This window comes from Haemorhous mexicanus, chromosome 9 (genome assembly GCF_027477595.1).
Source record: "Haemorhous mexicanus isolate bHaeMex1 chromosome 9, bHaeMex1.pri, whole genome shotgun sequence".
Lineage (NCBI taxonomy): Eukaryota > Metazoa > Chordata > Aves > Passeriformes > Fringillidae > Haemorhous > Haemorhous mexicanus.
The window spans coordinates 7,990,272-8,014,158 of NC_082349.1; the positions used below are offsets into that span (position 1 = coordinate 7,990,272).

Sequence of the window (23,887 nt, forward strand, 5' to 3'; positions counted from 1 at the left end):
GTGACTTGGACCTCCCAGGCAGAGTCACATCCCTGTGAGCATTTTCAGCCTTCTCCTGGCACAGATCTTAACCATGGGTGCTGCTGTCTCTTCGTGGTTCCAAAGATTTAGGCTGTGCCACGTTATGTGGTGGCACCAAGATGGGTCAGAAAAGCCCAACTTTGCCCAAGTGAGATCCTGATCCAGGCCCCAAGGAAGGACATTTCTTTTCCCTGCCACAGCCAGGTCGCTGTGGTCCCAGGGAGCCCTTTGTGTGTCAGAGCAGGACAGATCACCACAATAACCCAGAGCCAGGACTGCTTGGTTACCCAGGCACCTTTATTGCTGGAAATGCTGGGGAGGGGCAGCATCAGCCCTGAGAGCAAACAGGCTCAGGCAGGCTGGGGTGAGCCCAGCCCTCTGCAGCAGAGGGGGAGGACAGGGGGCTCGGGGAGCAGGAAGAAGCCCCCTGTACCCACTGCTGATACCAAAGAGGGGTGGGGTGGGATGGGTCTCACTCAGGTTGTGGGGAGGCTGGTGGGAGCCAGGGTTGTCACTGCTGAGTTAATCCAGTGGTCCCCAAATGATCCCATCTGAATTTTGGCCATATAAAAAACCACAGCTAGTGCTTAAGTCTCCTTCCCCTAAGCACAGCAGTGCAAAGTCAGCCCTGAGAGAGCCCCAGCCATGCCGCAGCTGGGCTTGCCAAAGCCTTTGCTCCTTGCTGGGCTCAGCTCTGCACCCTTAAACTTGACCCCAAACCTCCTGACTTGTCCCACGTGCTATCCCACACATCCCCTGTGTCCCAGATGTGACCAGTGCTGAGTTTTGGTCACCCCTCATGGAGAAACTGAGCCCCACAGTCATTCCCAGCAGGTGGTGCCTCCAGGGGAGGAATGTGCTGCTCTGTCCTCTGATGCTCCCAGCTTAGACAGGAAGGTGAGAGCAACCAAAGCCACGCCAGTCCTGACCCCAGCTCAGCCAAAATATGCCCAGAGGAAGATGTTGGTGGCCATCAGGAGAATGGCACTAATGTCACACACAATCTTCCACTGGGGCTTCTCCTCGATGCTGGTGAGTCTGTGCTCCAGGGCTGCTTTCTCCTCGGGGGACAGGGTGGGCGTGGGGCTGGTGGGCAGGCCACAGAACCACATGTACACCCTTTTCCACCAGGGACGTTTGGCTGCTGCAAGAAAGAGACCAAAACCTGGCTGTTGGAATCCACTGGGACTCTTCCCTCCTTTCACCCAGTTTTTTGGAGGTGCATTGGCCAGACTCAGGAGGCACTTTGTGTAGGAGATACAAGATGATGGAAAGAAGGGAAAAGGAAAAAGGGGAAAAGGGAAAAAAGGAAAAGGGGAAAAGGAGGAGAAGGAGAAGAAAGAAAAGGAAAAGGAAAATTGGAGAAGGAGGAAAAGGAGAGGAGAAGGAGAAGAAGGAGAAGGAGAAGGAGGAGAAAGAAGGAGAAAGAAGGAGAAAGAAGGAGACAGAAGGAGAAGGAGGAGAAGGAGGAGAAAGAAAGGGAAAAGGAAAAGGAAAAGGAAAAGGAAAAGGAAAAGGAAAAGGAAAAGGAAAAGGAAAAGGAAAAGGAAAAGGAAAAGGAAAAGGAAAAGGAAAAGGAAAAGGAAAAGGAAAAGGAAAAGGAAAAGGACTTCTCCCTAAACCATGTACGGCACAGCCTGATTGCAGTGGGTTGATTGCACCACTCACTCATTAGTTAATTAACAAAGCTCTTCCCCCTCCTCCCCAACGCAGATTCCATCCGCTTTTAAAAATTCCTGACAGCATGATGGTCCATTTAGAGATATCCCAGCTTGTTTATTACACATGGCATGCCAGGTGAAGTGTGTGTTTTAATTGTCAGTCCTGTGCTGTGTGTATTTCACTCACTGTTCTTTCCAAATATAACCTTTGTGGAAATACAGGATGTTATAGGGCCTTGAAAAAGGTGTTACTCAGGAAAAAACCCTCATTAAACTGTCAACTGCTGTGTTTCACATTTCCTTCCTCATCTCTGCTAATTACCAAAATACCAAGATATTTGTTTATAAAAATCTGAGCTAGTAAAGTGAACTATGAATTGACAAGAAATAAGAAGTAATGCTGAATAACTTCATTCCACTTAACCCCAAATTTACTCTATTGGGGAAGAAAAAAAATCAAGGGATTTGTTTAGATGTTCACTTCTGTTTAGCTTGGCTATGACTGCTTCCAGAGTCCTTTGGACTGATCAGCAAGTGAAGAAGTGAAGAAATATTGTGTGTGTCTTTATTCTGAGGTTCCTACTCTGTAACCTTCAAAAGTTAAGCTCAAAACCAGAAAGGTGCATTTTTTAATAGATTTGCAGAGTAAAGCTCTGTCCACTCTGAAAATAACTAGCCCAGGCAGCATCTCCTGCCACTGTTCTGTCCCCTGACAACTCTTTCAGGTCACTTTGCTCTCTGCTTTCCTTCCTATTAAATACCTCTGGTAGGACGCAGAGCTATTTAAGGTCTGAGCTTTAACATCCTAAGGGAAGATGCAAAGATCCTGTTGGCATCATGGAAATGAGAGAAGTGAGGCCTGTGGGTTCATTCTAGGGCATCCACAAAGTGCACACGTCTGCTCCCAGGGTCTCTTGGTCCCCTCAGACTGTGCTGCTATTTTGGGGCTCTTTTTTTCAGGGATCTCAGCTCTTCTGAGCCTTTCAGAGGGATGTGACATCGAGGTGTGTTGGGAGGACCAAGAGCCACAACACTTGCATTTGTCACATCCTTAAAACTGCAAATGCAAGCCCCAGCCCCAGAGAATGGACCAGGTGGGCCCCTCATGAACTTGGGGGATGTTTATGGGATCCTGGCTGTGCACTCCCAGGCACCTGAGCGTGTTTGTGCACAGACAGAGCCCTACCTGCCTCCTCCTTAATGTCTGAAGCTGCAGCTTCCTCCAGGTCCTTCTCCTTCTGTTCTGGGTCAGTCTGTGCTGCTCCTTCACTGTTTTCCAGGTTTAGGGCAGGTGCTTTTTTGTGCCTGGTCCACCACATGAGGCCATCCAGCTGCAAAGTGGGACAGAGAGAAAGTGGTCATTGCCTGTCTGTCCCAATGTGGCCACCCAGACATCTCCCTCCTTGGGGGGCACAGGTCCAAGGTGATGCTGGGGTGATCTCCCAATTTCCCTCCCTTCCTTCCTGCACAGGTGCCCACCCCCTGGGTAAGAAGGTTGGGACCATCCAGCTGGAGTTGAAAAGCTGAGAAAAAAATGTGAAATAATCTGGTTTCTCACCTTCCATTTTTTAAAAGAACTTGTTCTGTCCCTGTCTCTGAGTAGTAACCCTTTAGCAGGCATTGGAGAAGCAGCCTCCTATTTGCAAGGCCCATGTGATTGGTCTGAAACAATGATGGTCTGCTTCCAGAGTGGCAGCCCTCCAACAGGGAAGGGTAATAGAGTCAAAGAAATAAAAATAAATCAAAAAAGAAGCCAAGACACCCTCTCTGCATACAGTCAGTCCCAGACAGCTGTTGTGCCCTCAGAAGATTTTTTTTAAATTCCAGATTTCTCTGATGGGCCAATACAAGACCTTGCCTGTCTCTGCAGAAAGCCACAAAGGATGATCAGTCTGCTTTGCAAATGCCCAAGTTCTGAAACTCTTATCCCAGAGCAAGCCTGAAAATCTCCCTGGAGCACAGGGAGTGCACAGGAGATATCAATCTTGCAAACCTCAGTGGCCCTTTGGCAGCTCTGGGGGGGGTCACACACCCCAGGGCTCAGAGATTTGGGGTTAAGCAATGCCTGATGCTGCTGGGGCTGACCTTGGCATGCCCAGGATCTCCATGGCTCTTCCTGAGCCCTGCCCTGGCCAGGCCAGGCAGCAGGGACAGGCTCATCCATCCCTCCCAGAGGCAGCTCACAGCTCCAGCAGCTGCCCTCCCCCTCCAGCCACACTGCCTGGGGACAGAGCAGGGCTGCAGTGGTGACAGCAGGGCAGGCAAAGTCACACACAGGCCCCAGGAGCAGCTGCCTCCCTGCTCTGCCTGGATGGAAATGAACTTCCCCAACGGGTCACTTACAAAGTAACGTGAGTTCAGTTTCTGAATTTTGCACACACAAATCCAGGCAGAAGCTTCCAGCTGACACAGAATGTTGCATAATTTCCAGAAGATTTATAGCTTTATTTAAATCATTTTCAACCAAGATGAGCATTGGGCAGGGCTAATCTTTCTTGTCATGAAGTGCTAAATTGCTTTGATTTGATGATCCTCATCTTTCTCAGGGATGCTTTTTTTTTTTTTTTTTTTAATCATTTAGGAAATGTCACTGGAACATAGTAAAGTTTTAGGGTTCTAAAGGATTTCTGAAACTTTTTCCCTTTTCTCTTCTCATGTGTCATTGAACCACTGTCTCTGCACATTGCAGCAAAATCTTCAAGGGTTGGGATGTACCTGGGGCTTGGACTGCACTAGAGGGATGCAATTCCCAAGGAAAAGCAGCATAGACACAGGGAACCTCATGGCATCACCCCACCCAGGAGCTGGTGCCTCTGCCATGGCCAATAAAGCAAACCACTACCCTGGAGAGCTCCTGGGGACACCACACCACCCTGCAGCTGTGAGCTGGGGTGGGTTTGGGCTGGCTGCACTCCTGGAGATCCCCCTCTCTGCTCTGTGGGGCACAGCAGCAGCTCTGTGGAGCCACGGAGGCCCCCATGGCTGGGCCTGCCTGGCACAGCCTCCCAAAGGGATGGGGAGGGGAGGCAGGTGCTGGCAGTGCCTGGGGAAAGCAGGAAAATGCTTCACTACCAATTGCCTACAGGGAGCTGTGTCAGCTTTACTGGCTGGGACCTTGGGGGTGCTGCCTGAGGCCACCCTGTCCAAGGGCAGGGGGGCAGGAGGGAGCCTTGTGCTGGGTCCTGGGGAGCCCTGTGGCTCTGCCCCCATCTGCACAACCACCCTGGGCACTGCTGGGGGAGCCCTGTGTCCCCCCTTTAGTTTGCTCCTGTCAGCACCCACAGAGCTGAGTGTGTCTGGCTCTCAGTGCCACCAAGTGATGCTGTGGGAGCTCCAGCTCTGCACCTCAGGGCTCTCAGTGCCACCAAGTGATGCTGTGGGAGCTCCAGCTCTGCACCTCAGGGCTCTCAGGGTGGGCTCAGGCCAGCCCAGGTGGGCTTGGTGCTCCTCCTAAGCTGTGCACCAAGAGGAGCCACTGAAGCCACGCCTCAAGACACAGGGAGAGCATCCCAAGCCCAGAGTAGAGCAGGTGGAATTGCCAATCCTTCAGCCTGCCTGGGTGAGCCCTGACCCCTGGGCAGCTGGTGCAGCTCTCAGTGCTTTGTGGGCTGCTCCCCTCTCTTTTCTCCCTCACAGTCTCCTTGGGCAAGAGAGTTTGCAAGAACTCAGCAAAGTTTTCCTTTTGTTGTTCGTAAACTAGAATAAATCCTTCTGTTCCAAAATGCCATCTGGCACCTGACAGTTGTGTTTCAGCTTCACAGTCTCAAATTTAATTGTAAGCTCTTTTGCAGGGTTTTCAAGGACGGCGTGACACAATATGGACTACCTACAATGAAGACATATGAACTCTGGAGCATACCAAACAAATTCCTTGCATACTTGTTTTCCAGCACAGCATCAATCACCACAGGGATGGGAGAGTGTCCAAAACAGCAGGAGAAAATGCTACAGCTTGCAGTTCTCAGATTGTAATTCATTTAAAGCCAGGAACATTAGCTGTACCACTCTAACATCAGATACAAATCTCTTTTCTCCTTTTGCCCATTTACTATCTCAAAAGCATTGAGATTCAATATTTAAAGTTGTCCAGTGTAGATCCTCAGCTGGTGCAAAGTGACATAACTGTGCTCAACAGCTGTTCCTGGTCTTTGAAGGCAATGGAGCTGTGGTGATTTACATCTGCTGAGGTATGATCTATCACTGTATTTCCTCAGCTTTGGCTTTGCTGCCTTGTTTTTCTACTCTTTTTGCTTGACAAAACAAATGACACAATTCCTAGCTCTTGTACCATGTCTTTCATCATTCCATCCCCAAGCACTGCAGTTAAGGATGAGCAGAACCAGCCCCAGGTGAGCCTTAGGAGAGAAACACCCAAGGCTGAGGAAGGGAATTGACTGACCAGGAAGCTCCAGAGCTCCAGAGGTCCTCGTGCAGGACAGCCAGCACAGCATTCCCCTCCAGCCACTGCCATAGGGACACTCAGGCTCTTCATCACAGGTTTGTCCATGTGCATGCCAAGTCAGTAATGGCCAAACACAAAGGCCAGGTGCCACTTTCTACCCAGACAGTCAGAGCCTGGCACACCCACCCTGATCTCCACCTCCTGCCCTTCCTTCCCCAAACACTTCTGTGCCTGAGCCAGCACAGCCCCAGACTCGCTGGAGATGAGGGGGCAAGCCATGAGAAACCATGCCACCAGAAGAGATGGTCCAAACCCACACCTCTGCTCATGTCTAGGGCAAAACCTGGGGTGAATCTGACCCAGGAAAACAAAAAATTTTGGTCTCAGTGCCAGCCACTCAGATTCCTGCCAGACAGGCAGAAACCCAGCAGTGTTGTCTCCTACTTCAGTCAAACCCCACACCTCCCTCTGGCTGTTCTCTGAGGAACAAGGGAAGACCTTTCCTGTTGAAATTGGGGATAAACAGCAGAAACTGAATGGAATCAGACAAAAAGAAGTGGGGACAGACTTTCCCATTCCTACTGAGCTGTGGAAAGAGGAATGAGCTACTGCTCAGTGGCACGAATTTCCTGGCAGTCCATCCCATTTTCCTTGTGGTGGGAAGATACTGAGGGGCAGGGGGCACATGGGATGGCCATCACAAAGACCAGATGATTGGTCTCTGTGTCCAGTATCATTAATTCTCATTCATTTTCTATAACAGAATCTCTTACAAGAGAGAGGGGTCAAGCACTGAGCTCAGCACTGAGCTCAGCACTGAGCTCAGCACTGTGTGGGGTCCATGGCATACCAAAAGGCTATCCTGAGCATCTCTATTGAGGAAATTTACCCCAAAAAGCCCAGCTGATGTTAGTTCCTGGCCAGTGCTGCCCTTCAGCAAGCTCTCCTCCCTCCCTGGCCACCTCTCATCCTTTGTTCCTCTGGGATAACTGCACACAGCTGCTTCAGACAGAATCCTGCCCTGCCTGACCATACCCCTGGCTCTTTGAAGAATGTGTTAAATAAGGTCACTTACATCCAGCACCTATAAACTCCACATGTCAGTAGAAATACCACTGAAAATCTCCCCTGGGAAATCTAAGATTGAAACCTCTCTTTCTCTAATTCTTTTATAGTGAGGTCCATGCTGAAATGCCCCTCCTAGAAGATGTTTGAAATGTTTTCATACCTCTGAGGTCAGACTAAAAAGCCTGGAGATGCTGGGGCCAGTTTCTCCATCTCCTGAACTGCTGGTTTGATGCTCACTGTTCACCAGTGCTGTGTTAATGCATCTTATCTTGCTATTGCTGTGGGCAGGGAGCACTGCACATGTTTAGCTATCACAGGTCAGATGATAAGTGGGAACTCATTAAACCACAGTAATTAATTGCTGGCAACCATCTGGCCACCCCTGAGCAGTCATGAACAACGTAAGCAGCAGAACTAATGGTGCCTCCTTGCCAGTATTTCTCTCTCCCATGTGGATCCTCTGATAGCTAATAAAAGCTGAGAGTTTATCTCCAAGCAGACACAAAGCCAGCCTCTCTCCCCCCTCCTCTCCCCTATCTGAGCACCTGCTTTCATGTAATCTTCAGGAGCAGGGTCTCTTTGACACCTATAACATTCCATCAAACATCCATGGAGCTGCTTAATGCTTTACAAGTTATGAGGAAGCAACAGATTGATGCCATCACAGCATTTTCTCTCTCATGCAGTTAGACAGGAAAAAATAGGTCTTTTTAATCTATCCAGTAACCTTTGCTGAGAGGTAGTTTTGTTATATTGGCAGCTGCTTTAAAACTTGGGACTGGGAAGAGTAGCTTTAAGGGGTTATAATACAAAACCTCCCAACCCTGCACCATTTTAATGTGCTAAGTAAAAGAAAGTTGCGTTTCCCTCCAAGTTATTAAATTTAATTGAGATCACATTGGGACAAAATGTTATTTTCCTAAATGCCCATGTTGCAAAAGATATTAATCTTGTTTGCCTGCAAGATTGATGCTGGCTCTGCTGAAGCAGGCTAGATGCTACAATTAGATATATTTAATTCCTCCTCAGCAGTGCTCTGTAATGTGATTTCATCTCCTTCCCCTCTTCTTTTCTTTCTCTAGCAGTTATGATGGGCTGTGGTGCCTGCCCAGCCCTGGGCACAGCATGGGAACTCACACTCAATTTGAAGCACTCAGTGCTCAGCAGCATTAACACTCTGTGATCTGGGGAACAGGGAGAGCTGAGGAGCAAGGGCTTCTTGGCAGCGCCTGCATTACACACCATTTCCTGGCCACTGCAGGAGCAGGGAAGGGCAGATCCCAGGGAATTTTGGTATCCAAACGGGGGCTCTGGGAAAAGGGTGTCACTGCAAGTCACTTACCTTTTCTTCAGGGATGGGGGGTGTGCAGAGGCTGACGAGGAGGATGACAATGGCAGTGAGGACAAAGAGGATGAGGGCAAAGTAGAGGTAGTGCACGTCCTTTAGCACAGCTGGTCTCCTGTCCTCCTCCCCACAGGACGGGGCACTGTAACTGAACTCCATGATCATCCGAATCACACCAACAACAAAGCCAGCCATGAGGCCCCAGAAAGCACCCTGAGAAAAGGCAAGCACAGAGGAAAGGTCACTGCAAATTACCTCTGGATGTAGTTTTCCCTCTCCTCTCCCTCTTTCACAAGACTTTTTATGCCTGGTGGAAATCCACACTGAGGTGCATCAAAGGAGAATTTTTTCAGGTAAAAACCCTCATTTTCTCTTGAACATGGAGCACACAGAGCACAAACAATGCAAGAATCTCCTCCTAACAACACCCCTCCAATGAGCCTTTGACACATCATCCCTAAATGACAGAGCAACTTCCCTTTCATGCTTTCAAATGGGACTGCCAAAAAAAAAAGTACTACTTGCAGTGACTTCTTAGAAGCAACCCCACACCCACTAGAGCCTGGGCTAAGATCCACTAATGCATGCCAGGAAAGGCTGTCTCATTGTCACTCTTGAGCTGGACTGACTCTGAGTTTAAGCAGTCTCAAAGGCTAAGTACTGAGGGAAGAGATATCTATTTATTTTATCAAATTAAACACACGTATCAATTGGTTGTTGACACTTCACTTACAGGCTCATTCACCCTCTTGCAGAAGATTGCCAGGATGAAGAGGGCTGCAATTGGTGGGCTCAGATAGCTGCCTATGGACTGAATGTAGTCAAAGAGCTTCCCACTGTTGGCCGACTGAACCATTGGGATCCAGAGAATGCTGATGACCACAAGGATGAGGGTGAAGACTCTGAAAGAGAAGGAGAAAATTTTACTACCTCTGTAGGTGGATTTGCAGCAAAACACGCTCCCAGTTGCTCTTGAAATTTTCCAAGAAAAAATCCACAGATCACTCTTGAGAACGTTTCCTTGTACACAGAAAAAGAGAAAATTGTTCTCCTGATGTGTCCTGAAGGGTGACATGGTCTTCAATGACCTTGCTCTTGGATATGACAGAAAGAGGGAGCTGGTAGCTTGTGGAAGCAATCTTTCTGCCACCTCTCTAGGCAGGTAATGCGCTCAGTCTCTTGCATTTGCCAAATTCCAACTAGTTTGCTACTTATTAAAATTGTGTTTGGGGGTCAGGTGAATATTGGAACCTTCCTCTGCCTTTGCACTGTGTGCCACAGAGGTTTGCCCACAGTGCTGAGCAACAGGGACTCATCCTCTACCCACTCTGCCATGGTGAAGTGTGAGCTGAGTTTGCCTGCAGCCTTCAGCTATGCCTCAGCAAAGTTCAGACCTTAATGCTCATGACTGGAGAGCAAAACCTCCACACTGAATACAGCCTAAATTCCCCTGTCTGGAGGAGAACTTTATATCCCCCTGGTATAAGACGGCACCAAAGCTCATCTGCAAAGGACACTACAACTTATCACAGAGACAGAAAGCTGGGAGGCTCAGCTCTGCACTTTCCCCTGAAGAAAAAAGAAAAAAAAATGTAATTGCAGCATCTCACTCCTGTCTGATGCAAAAATAACTTTTTTTATAGACCTCTGGTGACAATGACTCAAGAACACTTTTGGCTTTTCTAAAAGTTACGTTTAAAGCAGTTTTTATAATAACTTTAGAGAGAAGATAGGCAATTATCTGCTTAGCTCAGTGGAAGACTCAGAGTCTCTCCTTGACCAGGCCTATCCAAGATGAAGCTGGAAAACACAATGCTCTTTCCCAAGCTGTCCTCCTGCTCTGTATTGCAGGCACCAGATTTTTCTCAGTGAGTCCAGCCTGGAGGAGGCAAAACCTGCTCTCAGAAAGATGATGAGAGGAACGAGACATAAATAAATGCAAGGACCTGCCCACAATCATCAGCTCCTGCTCGGAGGCCTGCCTGCGGAGCCGCTGCCAGATGTCCAGCACGAAGAGGGTGCTGCTGCTGTTGAAAACAGAGGTGAGGGAGCTCATCAGGGCTGCCATCATCACTGCAATCATCAAACCCCGGAGCCCTGCAGGAGGCAGACACAGAAGGGAATCAGGTCTCCAAGCACTGTTTTTTCCATCCTGCTGTCTGCTACGATTTCCACATCCTTAGGATGGGTAAGGGCAGCCTGATCCCCCGGTGCGGAGCCTGGCCCAAGCCCAGCCCCACAAGGGTGTTCCTCACCATCAGGCATGAGTTCAATGACCAGTTTGGGGTAGGCAATGTTGGAACAACCCACAGCAGCTCCACAGATCCTTTTGCAGACCTCTGGGTCCACGCAGGCCACTTCATCTGGGGAACACAGGGAAACAGCAAGGAGTCAGTGCAAACCCCGCTGCAGATCAAGGGAACAAATCCTGATGCCTCGTGCAGTTTCATATAAATTCAGAGGTGGAATACAACTACAATGAGTGGAGCTGGAAAATGCTTTATATCATATAATAGAGGTGAAACTTTGAGATGACATTTTGAAATTCTGTTCAGGATACAGCTGAATCTCTCCTGGGTGTTGCATAACTGTAATCCTTGATGATTTGTCACTTGTGGGAACTGGACTGTTTCCATGAACCTGTCAGCTGGTTCCCAGGGATGCTGGAGGCTCACTTACTCCTGTTTAGGCAATCTGGGAAATTGGCTCTTTCCTCTGGGAGTGGTCCTTCTAACCAAGTTATTCTTCCTGGAAAGGGGGAGGCTCTGAAGAAACCAGCAATGAGAGCTCCTTGGGACTTTAGGGAGGCTCATTTAGCCTAATCCACCAGCACCTAAATGAACCTGTGTGGGAGGTTGCTAAAACTCTCCAAGATACCAAATGGATGTAATCCATAGGATCTGAAGGACAACCTCAGTGCTCCATGAATTTAATTTCACTGACTCCCTCCAGATAGAAAGAATAATGCAATACCCATAGCATGGACTTATATGCCCCCAATGGCAAAGTATGCCCCTTATGGCTACTCCTGGGGATTTCTGCCACTGTGGGAGAGCTGGAGGTGGAGGAGGGCTTAGGAACACCATGGTGCAACAGGAATCTCTATGAACATGCCTGCAGTACAGCAGTTTCTAGGATGTAAAAGTGCTGTCAGATCTGTGTAGGATTAGTGGTCACAGAAGGTGTGGGGCTCTGTGTCAAGGAAGATGGGAAGGCTTACCTGGGAAAAGAGCTCTGCTGATCATTCCTGGCATGACAAGGAAAAACACAGGGAAGAGTTTCAGATATCCTGCCAGCACTGATCCACCTTTGGCATGGGAGAGGTTCTTGGCAGAGAGAGACCTCTGGACCATTACCTACAACCAGTGCAGAAAGGGAGCAGAGAATGAAAGAGGAGCACAGCAGAGAGAGCAGGATCCATTCTCTCTGGCTCTCCTTCTCAGGGATGACTTTCATCCCACAGGATCCCAGGGTGTTTTGCATGCCAAGGACAACTTTCCCACCTCACTGACTGCAGCCTGCTGCCACCACTCAGAGCTCAGTCCACAGGCTACAGGAGAGGGCAGCGTGGAAATTTCCTTTACAGGAATAATTTCACCCTTGACTGAAATGAAGCCACCTTGAGGGCTGGAGACAGCAGCTGTATGGCAGCAAGAGACAGGGAATGAAGCAGACTGTGGGTGTTTTGGTAAAAGCTCAGTGGTGGGGTTTCATAATTATCTCATCTGAAAGTACAGAAGAACCAAGTCTCGAGAAACACACTCAGCTTTCTTTGTAGCTTGAAAAGGAATAAGGGACATGAGACGTCTGGGAATATGCATAAAGGAATATTGTCTGGAGGTCTACTCAAGGTCACAGCACAGCCAGCTCCAGATTCACATTTTCATATCCTTGTCATGAGAACTGCATGAAGACTCCCAGTACTCACCAGCCCACAGTGGGATAAAGATGGATGAAAACAACCTGTTCTCACTGCACTATGAAGTACATAAAATTAGCAGCTTGCTGAGAAGGTGGAAGGAGTGAGACATTCTGGTCTAGACCAGTAAAAACAGTAGCAATCCTGCACACTGAGGCACAGTGATTTTTCAGCTTACAGATCGACAGACTGAGGAATGGACTAAAAATAACACTGTGGTGGTTTGTCTGCTGAGGGAAAGGTTTTATTTACCTGGTCAGTGCACCAGCACCAAAGAGCCACCACAGTGAGACCAAATACAAGGCCAGGCCAGGGAAGGTCTCCTGTGATGGGATCCCTGAACAAATGAAAGGCATCTGCACGTGGGAGGTGACAGTCTGTGTTTGGGACTGTGATCTTTGGTATTGCTGTGCTGTATTTCTCCTTAAGTCCTTCATACCAGCCAACTTTTTCAAATCCTGCAAAGAAAATGCCAGTGATTTAAGGGCTGTTGCATCATGCAAAGTTATTATCTAATCTGAGTCTCGTGATTTCTTTTCTTTTATCTTCCTCTTATCTCCTTTACTTTTCATTCCACCCTTGATTTTTGCAGTCAAAGTTTCTACAGAAGTCAGCTGGATTTTGCCCAGAGTCCTTGCGGTTTAAACAATACCTTTTGGAAGAGGATCAATGCAGGAAAACCTCCATGATCCTAATCCCTGCAATGTCATCACCATCTAGTTTTTACTTATACTAGTAAAGGATAGAGCAGAAAGTATAACATGAAAAAAAAAAAAAAAAAAACAACAACAAAAAAAAACTAGTTTAGATATTTCTGTTTGCCAAGGAGTCTTATAACAAAGACTGATTATGGTCATTTCCTTGTTGTTCTTTTTTTTTTTATAACTCTCAGTTGCACCCACAAGAACTCCAAAAGTCAACAGTGGAAGTCAGCAGGGTTACTCTGAGACATGGGCTTAATGAGAGCTGAATTTGACTCTGAGAATGTGATGTTCCAAAGTTCTTTGGCACCTCCAGTGAGGTGAATATATGCAGAGCCTCACCTCCAAACAGTTAGCAAGGATGAAGACAGTTTGATGGCTTGGAGAATGAGACTTGTGCTGGCACCACTTCTGTGAGTGGTTCAAACTCATTTCTGCACCATACATGAAAGGGCAAGGCACCTGCTAAGGTCTAGAGGTCTTGGGACCACTAAAGTGCCACTGCAGGTTCCCCTTACCTATGAACATGAGGACCATAGCTCCCAGCACCATGATCAGGGTCTGCAGCACATCTGTGTAAATCACAGCAGTCAAACCCCCTGCCAGGAGAACCAGAGACAGCAGTCAGTGTGTCACCATGCACAGGGAAACAGGTACCTCACCTGGAAAAAAGGTTTCTTTGGCCCCAGCCCTGGGATTTCAGGCCAGACCCACTGGGAGAAGCTGGCCCTGAGCTGGTCCTCTGGAGCCCACAGCTGTCACAAGCCCTCCCATGAGGAACAGTGTGGAAGGTTTTCCATGTTCATGAGAGAACTCGGAGGCAGCTCAGCATCTTAACAGCTAAAGTTGCTAATTTTGCAGAAAGAGAACAAAATAGAAAATATGGGCAGTAGTAACTTCCTGCACAGAGGGAGCCCAGAACCTTGTGCAGTGTTAGAAAATCCTCTATGAACAGGGATGCTTCCCCTGTACCACTTTCCCGTGGGCCAAGAGGGGAGAGGGGAAGAGTCAAAGGTCTCCAACAGCTGGGAGTGACAAGGCAGGTACTGCCAGCAACTGAGGCAATCTCTCCCTCAGCCCAGAACCTGAATACTCTCTCCCCTCTGTAGGAAATGGGAAGCTTATATCCTAGGTTCCAGTTCGTAACGTGTCCTTTAAAACCAGCTATTTACCAGCTATGGTGTAGACAGCAGTCACTGCTAGCAGGACCACAGTGGACAAGTAGAGGTTCCAGCCCAAAGCAGTTTGGATGAACAATGCTCCAGCAAAAATGTCTGTCTGGAATAAAAAAACCAAGGGCAGTCTGGCGTTAGCAGTGCTTCGTGCAAGTGAAATCTAATAAAGCAGCCTGCAGCCCTCTGCGGCTGGAAGCACTGACAGGGGAGGACACCAGCAAGGTGAACTGGAAGAGGAGGAGAAGAGCTGTTGGGACTCTTGGCTCTGAACCTTTGTTTGCTGTAAGGAAAAACTTTCCTCTGGGTCAGAGCTTTCAGGATCTGGGAGAGCAGCAGGGTAGAAATGAGGGTGCTACGCCAAGGGACTAAAAAGTCATCAAAATAAAGACAATGTGAGGCACAGAATCCTGGCTGGCACAGAGAAGGACTGGTGTAAGCTGTCACTTCTTTTGGTGACTGTGAACACATCCCTGGATAGCAGAGCCCATGTATCCACAGGCAGACACAGGAGGGATGGAGAGGGAGATAGCGGAGACCTTATTCTTCCCAGGGCTGCCTCTGGCCTCATGGTCCAGAGACACTCCCTCTTGAAAGACTCCTAAAGAGTCACTGATGTCTTGTACCATGATTGGTTAATCTGAGAAGGTCAGCAGGTGGTTTTTCTGTTCATGCAGTTCAGCACCTTAGAGTGACTCCAGAAAAACAGGTTATACCTGCTGAGGACCTCACTAGAAATACAGAAAGTCCCATCAGCTGTATTTTGTTTGGATCTTCTGGCAGAATGACACAAGAAACCGGATGAAACCTGGAATTACACAGATAACATGATTCCAAATTGCAGAAGGTGATATGGGAGATTTTTATGTTCGGAAAGTAAGGTAGAAGGACACCTGTGAGTCTGGTATGGGGTGAGATACAGGTGAAGACCTTTACCAAGGAGGACCGAAGGGATGGGGAAAGAATTCCATTTGCTGTATCTGAAATGAACACCTTAAAAGGAAGGAGTTAGTGCAACCCCTGACCTCTGTGGGCCTGAAACACAACAGGCACAGCCAGCAGTCCACAGGAATCCCTGCCCCTTCTGGGGTTTGGTTTCCCAGCAGGGACCACAACCACCACCATAGCCATGCAGGATCAGTCCTCTGACAACACTGCTTATTGAGATCTCTGTTTTCTTTGCAAGCCAAGAAGACTCTGCAGTGCCCTGGTTGTTGACCTACGTTTGGGCAGAAAGCACAGGGAGAAAAATCCTTCTTGTAACCAAGAGCCTGCTGTCCAGCCAGCCGCTAAATGAGCTCTCCACAAACAATAGCTCTGCTTAATAGAAAGCACCTGTCATGGCCATAAACTCCCCCAGCCACATCCGTCAGCCACGCGTGAATTGGCTGTGCAGAGGAGAAACCACTGAGATGAAACAGCAGTGATGGGGGCCAGGGTCCTGCTCTGAAAAGCACTGGCAAATGCTGCTCTTCTGAAGGTCACTCTGAAAGACAGCTCTGTTTCATAACTTGTCTGTGTGGCTGTGCTCACTCTGGGCTGCTGCAGGAGAGAGTTGCCCTTTATCCCTCACAGGTAAAGAGGCTTTAAGTGCCTTTTTGCGAGATCTCACTCACTCTGTCACCCAGGGCTGTGCTCTGGTCCCACAGAGCAAAGCTGGAGGCAGTGGTGACAGCAGTGGGTGACATTACCAAGAGCTGCCCATTAGAGGGGGAAATCTATCCCACACTCCCAGCCTGGAGCTCCTCTCAATGCCCCTCGCAGGAGCTGAGACATAATAAGCCTGGGAGAAGGACCTTGAAGCCACATGAGTGTTTTATCTCCAGTCAGTGTCTCCCAAGGCAATTTGACATCTGAATATTTCAGAAGGGTCTAGTGAAAACTGGCTTGTACTGACCTTGGGATAATCAGCTGGAGACAAAGGACTGACATCTTCAGTCCCTGTAATGGACTCTCAAATACACTCCTCTCCCTCCAAGGGCACAGGTAGTTCTTATCTGAGCATAATTTCTGTTTCTTTGTGAATGGCATTTAAAAGGGGGAAATACCAGTATGCCCAGTACTCTGGGTTTTGGTTACCAGCAGGGTACAATGCTACAAGCAATTCAGAAAAGATGCTGCATTTTGTCTTAAGCCAGAACCTACCTCCCTTTCCCTGTACCCTTTGGTGCAACACAAGTGAGAAAGAGAGAGGAACAACCATAAAATACCTGATGCTGAAAACTCAACTACAAGAATAACAGCAGGTTTATGATAATTTAAGAGTATTTCATCTCTACAAGATGAAGCCAGCCAGATTTTCACATGGGGTAATGCAGCCCTTCCTCTACCTCTGATGCCTGAGGTTTGATGTGATAGAAGAGGAAAAGCAGGCAGACAGCCCACAGTACTTACACTGTTTAGTAATTAGGTGCACATCCCTGTAAAGTTCTCACTGTGCATTGCTGTTTAATGAGGGCTCTGTCTCTCTCTTAGGAAAGGTCTCCATGATCAATACAGAGGCAAGAGCAGCACACTAACACACTGCAGCTGCTCCTGGGAGCAGGGCTGGTCCTTTCAAGGAGCTCTCTCTGAGCAGCCCTGCCTTGTACCAGGATGCCCTCTCCCTGCCCTAGACAGGAGGGAGGTGTTCAGCTGGATACATACGGATATCCTGGTGAATATATAGAGAAGCAGGGACAGCACAGACGTGTAGATTTGCAGCCTCTGCCCTCCAAACCTCTTCTTCAGGTACTCAGGCAGGGTGACAACTCCTGCTGCGATGTAAACTGGCACGAAGATCCAGCCCAGAGCCAGCAGTGGCCAGATGGCCTGTTAAAGAGACAGAGAATAAAGGCACAGGACTCAACACATGGGAACAGCTCTTTCCCCTGTTCTGGCAGTAGCCAACCTAAAAAAGCAGAAAGGTACAGTGCCATGTGATGTATTTGAGTGCCACCTTAATATTTTCTGAAAAATCCCTTTTCCAGGATTTCTTCTCCTGGGGAGCTGAGAAGCCTCAGAGAAAAATTAAAACAATAATTATCTGATTGCTTCTCCTGTGTTTTCCTGCTTTGGAATGTGGTTTGGACATTGTTTACCTACTGGTCATTGTTTCATTGGTTTCATGTGAATTGTTTTAACATAATGACCAATTGCTGTCAGGCTGTGTCAGACTCTGAGGAGAGAGTCACGAGTTTTTCATTATTATCTTCTAGCCTCCTGTATGTATCCTTTCTCTATTCTTTAGCATAGTTTCAGTATAGTATTCTTTACTATAACATCATAAAACAATAAATTAGCCTTCTAAGAACATGGAGTCAGATTCATCTGTCCTCCCTACAACGGGGGACCCAAAAATACCACATTTGAGAAGCAGGCTGACTTTTTCTCCCTGCTCAGAAGAGGAGCCAGCAGCTGGAGGAATTATTACAATTCAGCCAAAAGCTTTTGAAGATCCACTCCTAAGGCCTGTATTTCTCTCTGTCATGGGTGTCACTTCCTCTTCCATCCCGTGGTCTTTTGAGCAAGGTGGTGTGTTCTGTTGCTCTGGTTCTCTGAAAGATGGTGTTGTATTTGGTGGTCTTTAAAACCACTGATGCTGTGGCAGTGAAGAGTTAAGTGATTCAGAACAGGATGGGAGCATCTGTTTGTTGCTCGATTAGCAAGTGATGAGGCTGAGGCAGCAGACTGTCCCTGCGGAGCATAAAAATAAGCAACAGCAAGACTCTGCTGGGATGTTCTCCTTACAGGCTGGTGCAGATGTGCTTCTGTCACTGGTAGATAAAGAGGCACTTTAGTTGCTTTGCCACAGGTGAAGAGTCTTTTGGAAAGTGTAAAGGCATTCCTCATGCATTTCTTCTCCAACTCCCAGCAAAAGCCCAAACAGGAGAACTTAAACGTAAATGAAAGCTATTGGATCATCAAACCTCCACTCCTGGTGGTCTCCAGCCATTTTCTTTCATCCTTATATTTATTTTGATCAGTTATTTAAGTTTTCAGAAAAAAAAAACTGATCCCTGTGAGCAGAGATTGTGACTGATTGAGAGCAGCCATGGCTCCTGCAGTGGCAGAGACTGGCTGTGGTGAAAGATGCTCATATGAGCCCTCCAGCTGAATGATGTCCCATGGCACAGGGAGAGAGTAATGGCATATGTAAGTTCTCTTTCCAATCTGAAATAAATTAATCTGAACTCGTGAAGTTAGATTTGCCCTGAAACACAATCTTGTCTTCATGAGCCTCTGAAGTGACTTGAATAGATTTCCTTTGAGATCAACAATATTATGTCCTACACGCACCAGGCTGAACGCAGTCTCTGTTTTCTTCACAAAGGATTTAAAGGTGACTTTAATGGTCTACAAAAAAACATTGCAGTCAATACATACCCCAGGAGAGAGCTTTTGGTGGGCCCTTCCTGTGCTTGGCACCACTGACACTCTCTGCTAAGGTAGGCAAAAGATTCAGAGTTAGGTGAGTGATGATGTTTCTTGTGAGGCTGGCACTAATCTCACTGCTCATCAGCTGAGAAATTTCATTAGCACCACACCCCAAGGGCCTGGTTTTCATGCTCCTGTGTGCTGTCAGTGGCAATTTTCCAGGCCACTTGAACAGGGCAGAATGAGTCCTGCCTTCACAGCCAGATGTTCACCCCAGACGTGCCACTTTTTGGCAGCTGCCAGGTGAAGAGAGTGTTGCTGATTTTCATGGATTTACAGTGAATATGGGAGCACATGCTGCTTCTTTTTGCTTTTTCTTTCAGCTCCCTGCTCCCAAAATCCTGTGATTATCCAAGTACCTTTCTGGCATCCATTATCTTTTATTTTAATCTTCACAAGCGCAGACTAAAGCTTAAAAATAAGGCCATGCACCACCGGGAAGGCCAAAGAGCTAACAATCCTAGTGAATTCCACTTAAACTAAAATAAAGATCTCATGTTTCCAAGGCTGTCGGAATGTCTGCCGGCTTCTCTCCTGAGAGTTGAGCACTTGTTGCTGCTGATACTGTTAAACACCTGATTTTGGAGGGAAACCCCCAATCCCTCTGCAAACAGTGACATCTTAGTTGTCGGCAGAGCTGGCACTCACATTCCACTCGAAGCCCCCGACGGCGATGCCCCCGGCTGCTGCCGTGCCCGCCAGGCCGATGAACGAACCGCTGCCCACGTCGGTCGACATCAGGGAGGCTCCAATCTGGAACACAGGGCACAGGGTTAAAACTGAGACACTCATCTTAAGGGACTTCTCTATCAATCCAAGCATTTCCCTCCCACAGAAAGTCTCTTTCCCCAGGATCTCATCTGCTTGTGGTTAGGCAGCTGGGTGCAGACACAGAGTTGGGTTTTCCTTCACCTCTCCTCAGCTCACCTACATTTTTATATTGTAAAGCATATTCCTGCTCCCTTCCACTGCCCCCACTCCAGTGAAGAGCTTAATCTCAGAATCAGGGCTCACTTTGCCAGTGGTTCTGAGAAGCACACCTGTTACAGGGGCACGGCAGAGGGAGGGGAGCCTGGTGACACCACACATTCCTCGGTGTCCATGAAACGTGGTGGATTTCTCCATTCCCGTGTTAGGCAGCCAGCAAGGTGCCATCTCTGACCCTGCTGACCCTTGCTCTGCCTCCACATATCTTGCAATTTAATATCAGGTCTTAGCTGAGGCTATGTAATGCACCGCTGAAACCTGTCACTCTGATAAAAACAATAATAAAATGAAGATAAGCCAGTCATGTACTCAAGGTGAAGGCCACAAGGAGTTGAGCCTGCAGGAGAGCTGCAGAGGTGGAATCAGCTCTGACAAACAAATCTGAGAAGTGAACAGCATTAGAGGTTGCTCTTAACCTAAAAGAATTCAGAAGAGACAAGAGCTGACCTGTACCAAACAGCCTCTGCAGCCACCTGTGGCTGGAGCCAAAAGCAGTGAGGATGTTTTGGGATTTGTTTGGGGGATTTTTGTAATAGGAAAAAAAACCCCAGAAACCTTGTTTAAAAGAACAAGATTGAGGAAAAAAATACTCAATTTTAGTATCTTTTAATTTTTCCCCCTCCTAATTAGAGAAAACCATGAAGCTAAGCTTTTGCATTAAATGTTACTTGGCTGAGACAGAAGTTTAAAGAACATTTAAGAAATGACAGATTTTAGAGAGGTGTATGTGTCTCTGGTGGAAGAGGCTGAAAATCTAGCCTAGTGAATTTATGGGCAATGCACAGCCAAAGGAAAAAAAGAAAAAACCTGTTTTGGTTGAGGAGTGCATTCCGTTACCCACGACTCACTGGAGAGATATATGGTTCTGGAGTCTGGCATTGGCTGAGAAGAATCTTTATTCCTGTGGCATTTTTATTTCTTTCCACCTCTAAATTATCTTTATATGTACCTTTCACTCCCAAGAAAAGGCGCCTTCAATAGATTATTTTTTCCTTCATAGTGAAGATTTATACTTCAGTGGTTTGAAGTTTATATCCTGTACATCGTTAGTCAATAAACTCAACTCTGCTCTAAATAGCAAGGGCTCAAAGTCCTGGGATTAGGGATTATTTTTGATTCAGTGCTTAAATGCTCTTTACTGACTAACACATTCCTAGATTACCTAATGCTCTCTTGACTTGGGAACATCAGTGGAGAGTTCAAGCCAAGAAGTTTCCAACTCAGGTAGGCAGCCAGCATTCCCCAACTTTCATCAGTGGGAACATTTTTATTGCTGACTTTAGCAGAGAAACTGAGAGTTGGAAAACCCTGAAGGTGCTGAGCTACCCTTTTGGCCTGGCAGCTCCATGCTGCAGCCCACTGGCAAAGATGAGTGGGACGATTCCTTATGGATCCTCCTGTCCCCTTCATCTCAAGACTACAGTCAGAACATGTAAAGGCTGGGTCTCCTCACCAGACCTGCTCTCACACCTGGAATTGCTTTCAAACCATGAGAAACAGAGGGAAGCTTTTCACTCACAGGCCACCAAGACATGGATCGTCCAGCCAGAAAATATCCTCCAACAGTGCCCCGGCTCGCTCGCACCGATGACTGGAAGCACAAGAAAAAGAACAGGGAAAAGTGGTTTCCTCCATTCACCCTCCTTGAGTCAGACCAAGCCTGGAGAATCCTTAGTGAGAATCCTGCCTGGCCTCAGCACCAGCTCCAAAATAGTTTATGGATCTGTTAGGTGTGCCAGGCTTCACACACAGCTGCTGCCCCATTTTGTGCAGGCTTCTGATGGTCGTGCTTTGGAAATAAGCTGCTTGTACCTGTTTAATGACTTCTCCCTGAATGCCCCAACTGGGAAAGAGAAAACAGTTCAGCCAAGCAGAACACAGTAGGTGTCTGTGACAGAGGCCTTCGCCAAACAACACGAACAAATCATTAGCAACAATCTTTCCAAAGTTTTTAAGGTCCCATTTTAGTCTTCTCCAGCACAACCTTTGCTTTTCTTTTGCCTCTTGCCTGTCCACACCCAGATGTGAGACTCTGCAGCACAGGAGCTGAGCATCATTCCCAGAACCACCTCCAGGGAGTGATCCCACAGTTGTCCCCGTGTGGGGTGGAAGTGAAGGCTCACAGAAGGATTCCAGTCACCCCCAAATTTGCTCCATAGGCCCTGGGATAAGTTGTGCAGAGGATGCCATTTGCAGGCAAACCCCTTTGTACCCAGGAGGAGTGCAGGGAGCATCAAAGCCTCTCTGGCTCAGGCAGACCCAGCCCCAGCCCCCCCAGGGACTCACCCATATCCCCACAGCGAGGATAAAGACGAAGTACAGAACCACCACGACGATGTCTGCCACTGCAAAGGCTGCTGCCATGTCCCCTGGCAGCCCAGGCAGCTCGGTGGTGGCTGTGGTCTGCTGGCTCATGGCTCTGAGCAAACTGGTGATTTGCTCCCTCACGCTGGACTTAAATGCACGTCGGCCTTCATCGTTTCCCTTGTAATAATTAACAGGGTCAAGAAGGTGTGAGTGGGGAGCAGAGGCCGGGCAGGACTGTGAGTAACATTTTTCAGCAGGAGCTTGGTCTCCATGGATCCTCAGAGAGGACCAGCACACAGCTCTGGGGTGTGAGGATTCCTCCCATTCCCCCTCGTGTCCATTTACCAGTGGTCCTTTCTCCTGCCCGTTTACCAGTTGGTGACACCCACTGGGATGTAGGAGATGGTTTTGCTTTGAGGTCTGCCTGGAGAAGGCTTGTGCCCCACAGCCAGCTCTGGAGAGGCTCTGCCAGCCCCGGTAGGACCCTTGTGTCCCAGGACATGGGTGGGAAGGAGGAGAGGGCTGGAACCTGTGACATATCAAACTGTGAACGCAGGTGCTCAGCAGGGACATTTCTCACCCTGGTTTGCAGACAAGGTAGGCACAGGGAGTGGGTCACACCAAGCCAGGGCACAGGCAGTGGGTCACAGCAAACCTCTCCTCCTTTGCTGGGACAGCTTTGGGAGGATCATGAAAAGTTCCTACTGGGGCTGGCAGAGCCCTTCCAGAGTATTCTCCAGGCAGACCCCAGACCTCAAAGCAGAACCATCTCCTGCCTCCCCCAGCCTCACCCTCTGTGGTCCCTCACCCTGTGATAAATCACATGGGACATTTTAAACTTAGGTGAGCTGTGCTTGATCTTGGTTTCAAGGGAGGCAAGAAAACCTCTCTCTCACTTTGTTTTATTTCTCTCTCTCCCAGATTTTTCTTGCAGATGCTGGCTGCCTACTTGCTCATTAATTGCACTGCTAACGTGAGGCCCATATCCACCCCTGCTCCCCAGTCTGAGGCTCCCTGGGAGCAGTGCCTCCCTGTAGGCTCATTATCCACTAGAGGCTTTTCAAAACTGAAATATTTCAACAGGCTGAAGTACAGTTACCAGAAGTTAAATATCTGGAGGCCTAAATCCCCTGGTATAAACAGGCAGCTCTCCCTGCACAGAGCTGATTTACACTCACCCACACCCTTCTCCCTCTTAACACCTCAGCACCTGAAAGCAAAAGACATTTGCCTAATCCTAACATGCATTAAGTACCTGCCCAAGAAGCAAACAGTGTCTCCAGTCTTCCCAAACCAGGAATGCTCCTCCACATGGGAAGCCCAAACCCCAAGTACCTGCCTGACCTAGCCCTTCACCCCACCTTCCCACACTGCTGTATTTGCAGCAGCTAACACTTGGAAACACTTGAAAGGTTTCACCCCAGGCCAGCAAATACATCCAATAAGCCATTCCCAACAGCCATGAGCTACCACGAGTCCATTGGACACACTGGAACAACACAGGATTATGGCAGCAGGATGTTGTCAGGTGGTATTACACAGCCTGGACCATCCCAAACTGCAGTGGCCAGCCTGATTGCTGGGCAGGATTGCAGCAGCTGCACCTCAAACATGCACAACACCTTGAGTGCCTTTGTGGCAGTCCTTCCCTGGCTGCTCCATCCTGTTCAGGCAGGAGTTGCTCTGCTCCCCACTCCCAGCACAAGCTGCAGAGGAGTTCTCCCTAGGGATGTGACCACTGTCCCTGCCCACAGCCAAGGGAGTGCCACATCCTGCTGTTGTGTGGCTCCCTTGCTGCAGCAGCCCCGGGCAAGAGGCGGGTGCACAGCGCAGGGTCCCAGCAGCAGGGCAGTGCTTATCTCCTGCCCCATGCACTGCTGGGTCAGCA

At 48.3% G+C, this 23,887-nt stretch overlaps 1 protein-coding gene across 1 annotated transcript; it reads right to left on the reverse strand.

The window, feature by feature from the left end:
- Positions 1-297: 297 nt before the first annotated feature.
- Positions 298-22,076, reverse strand: SLC5A9 (solute carrier family 5 member 9). Its single transcript, XM_059853863.1, has 14 exons — positions 21,979-22,076; positions 21,212-21,283; positions 19,354-19,458; positions 17,041-17,100; positions 14,290-14,395; positions 13,636-13,716; positions 12,669-12,874; positions 11,718-11,853; positions 10,753-10,860; positions 10,444-10,594; positions 9,231-9,399; positions 8,495-8,710; positions 2,869-3,013; positions 298-1,165 (listed from the first exon to the last, which is right to left on the reverse strand). The coding sequence occupies exons 1-14, from the start codon at positions 22,054-22,056 to the stop codon at positions 957-959; spliced, it is 1,842 nt and encodes a 613-aa protein (XP_059709846.1). The 5' UTR covers positions 22,057-22,076; the 3' UTR covers positions 298-956.
- Between the last annotated feature and the right edge of the window lie 1,811 nt (positions 22,077-23,887).

What these genes read in the sequence shown, in the direction of transcription:
- SLC5A9 (XM_059853863.1), bottom strand. Translation starts at nt 22,056, where the DNA reads ATGGCAGCAGCCTTTGCAGTGGCAGACATCGTCGTGGTGGTTCTGTAC. An exon ending in TATGGTCCTCATGTTCATAG is followed by an intron (nt 12,875 to 13,635) that starts GTAAGGGGAACC and finishes TTTTCTTTGCAG; the next exon opens with GATTTGAAAAAGTTGGCTGG. An exon ending in AGACATTAAGGAGGAGGCAG is followed by an intron (nt 1,166 to 2,868) that starts GTAGGGCTCTGT and finishes TCTTTCTTGCAG; the next exon opens with CAGCCAAACGTCCCTGGTGG.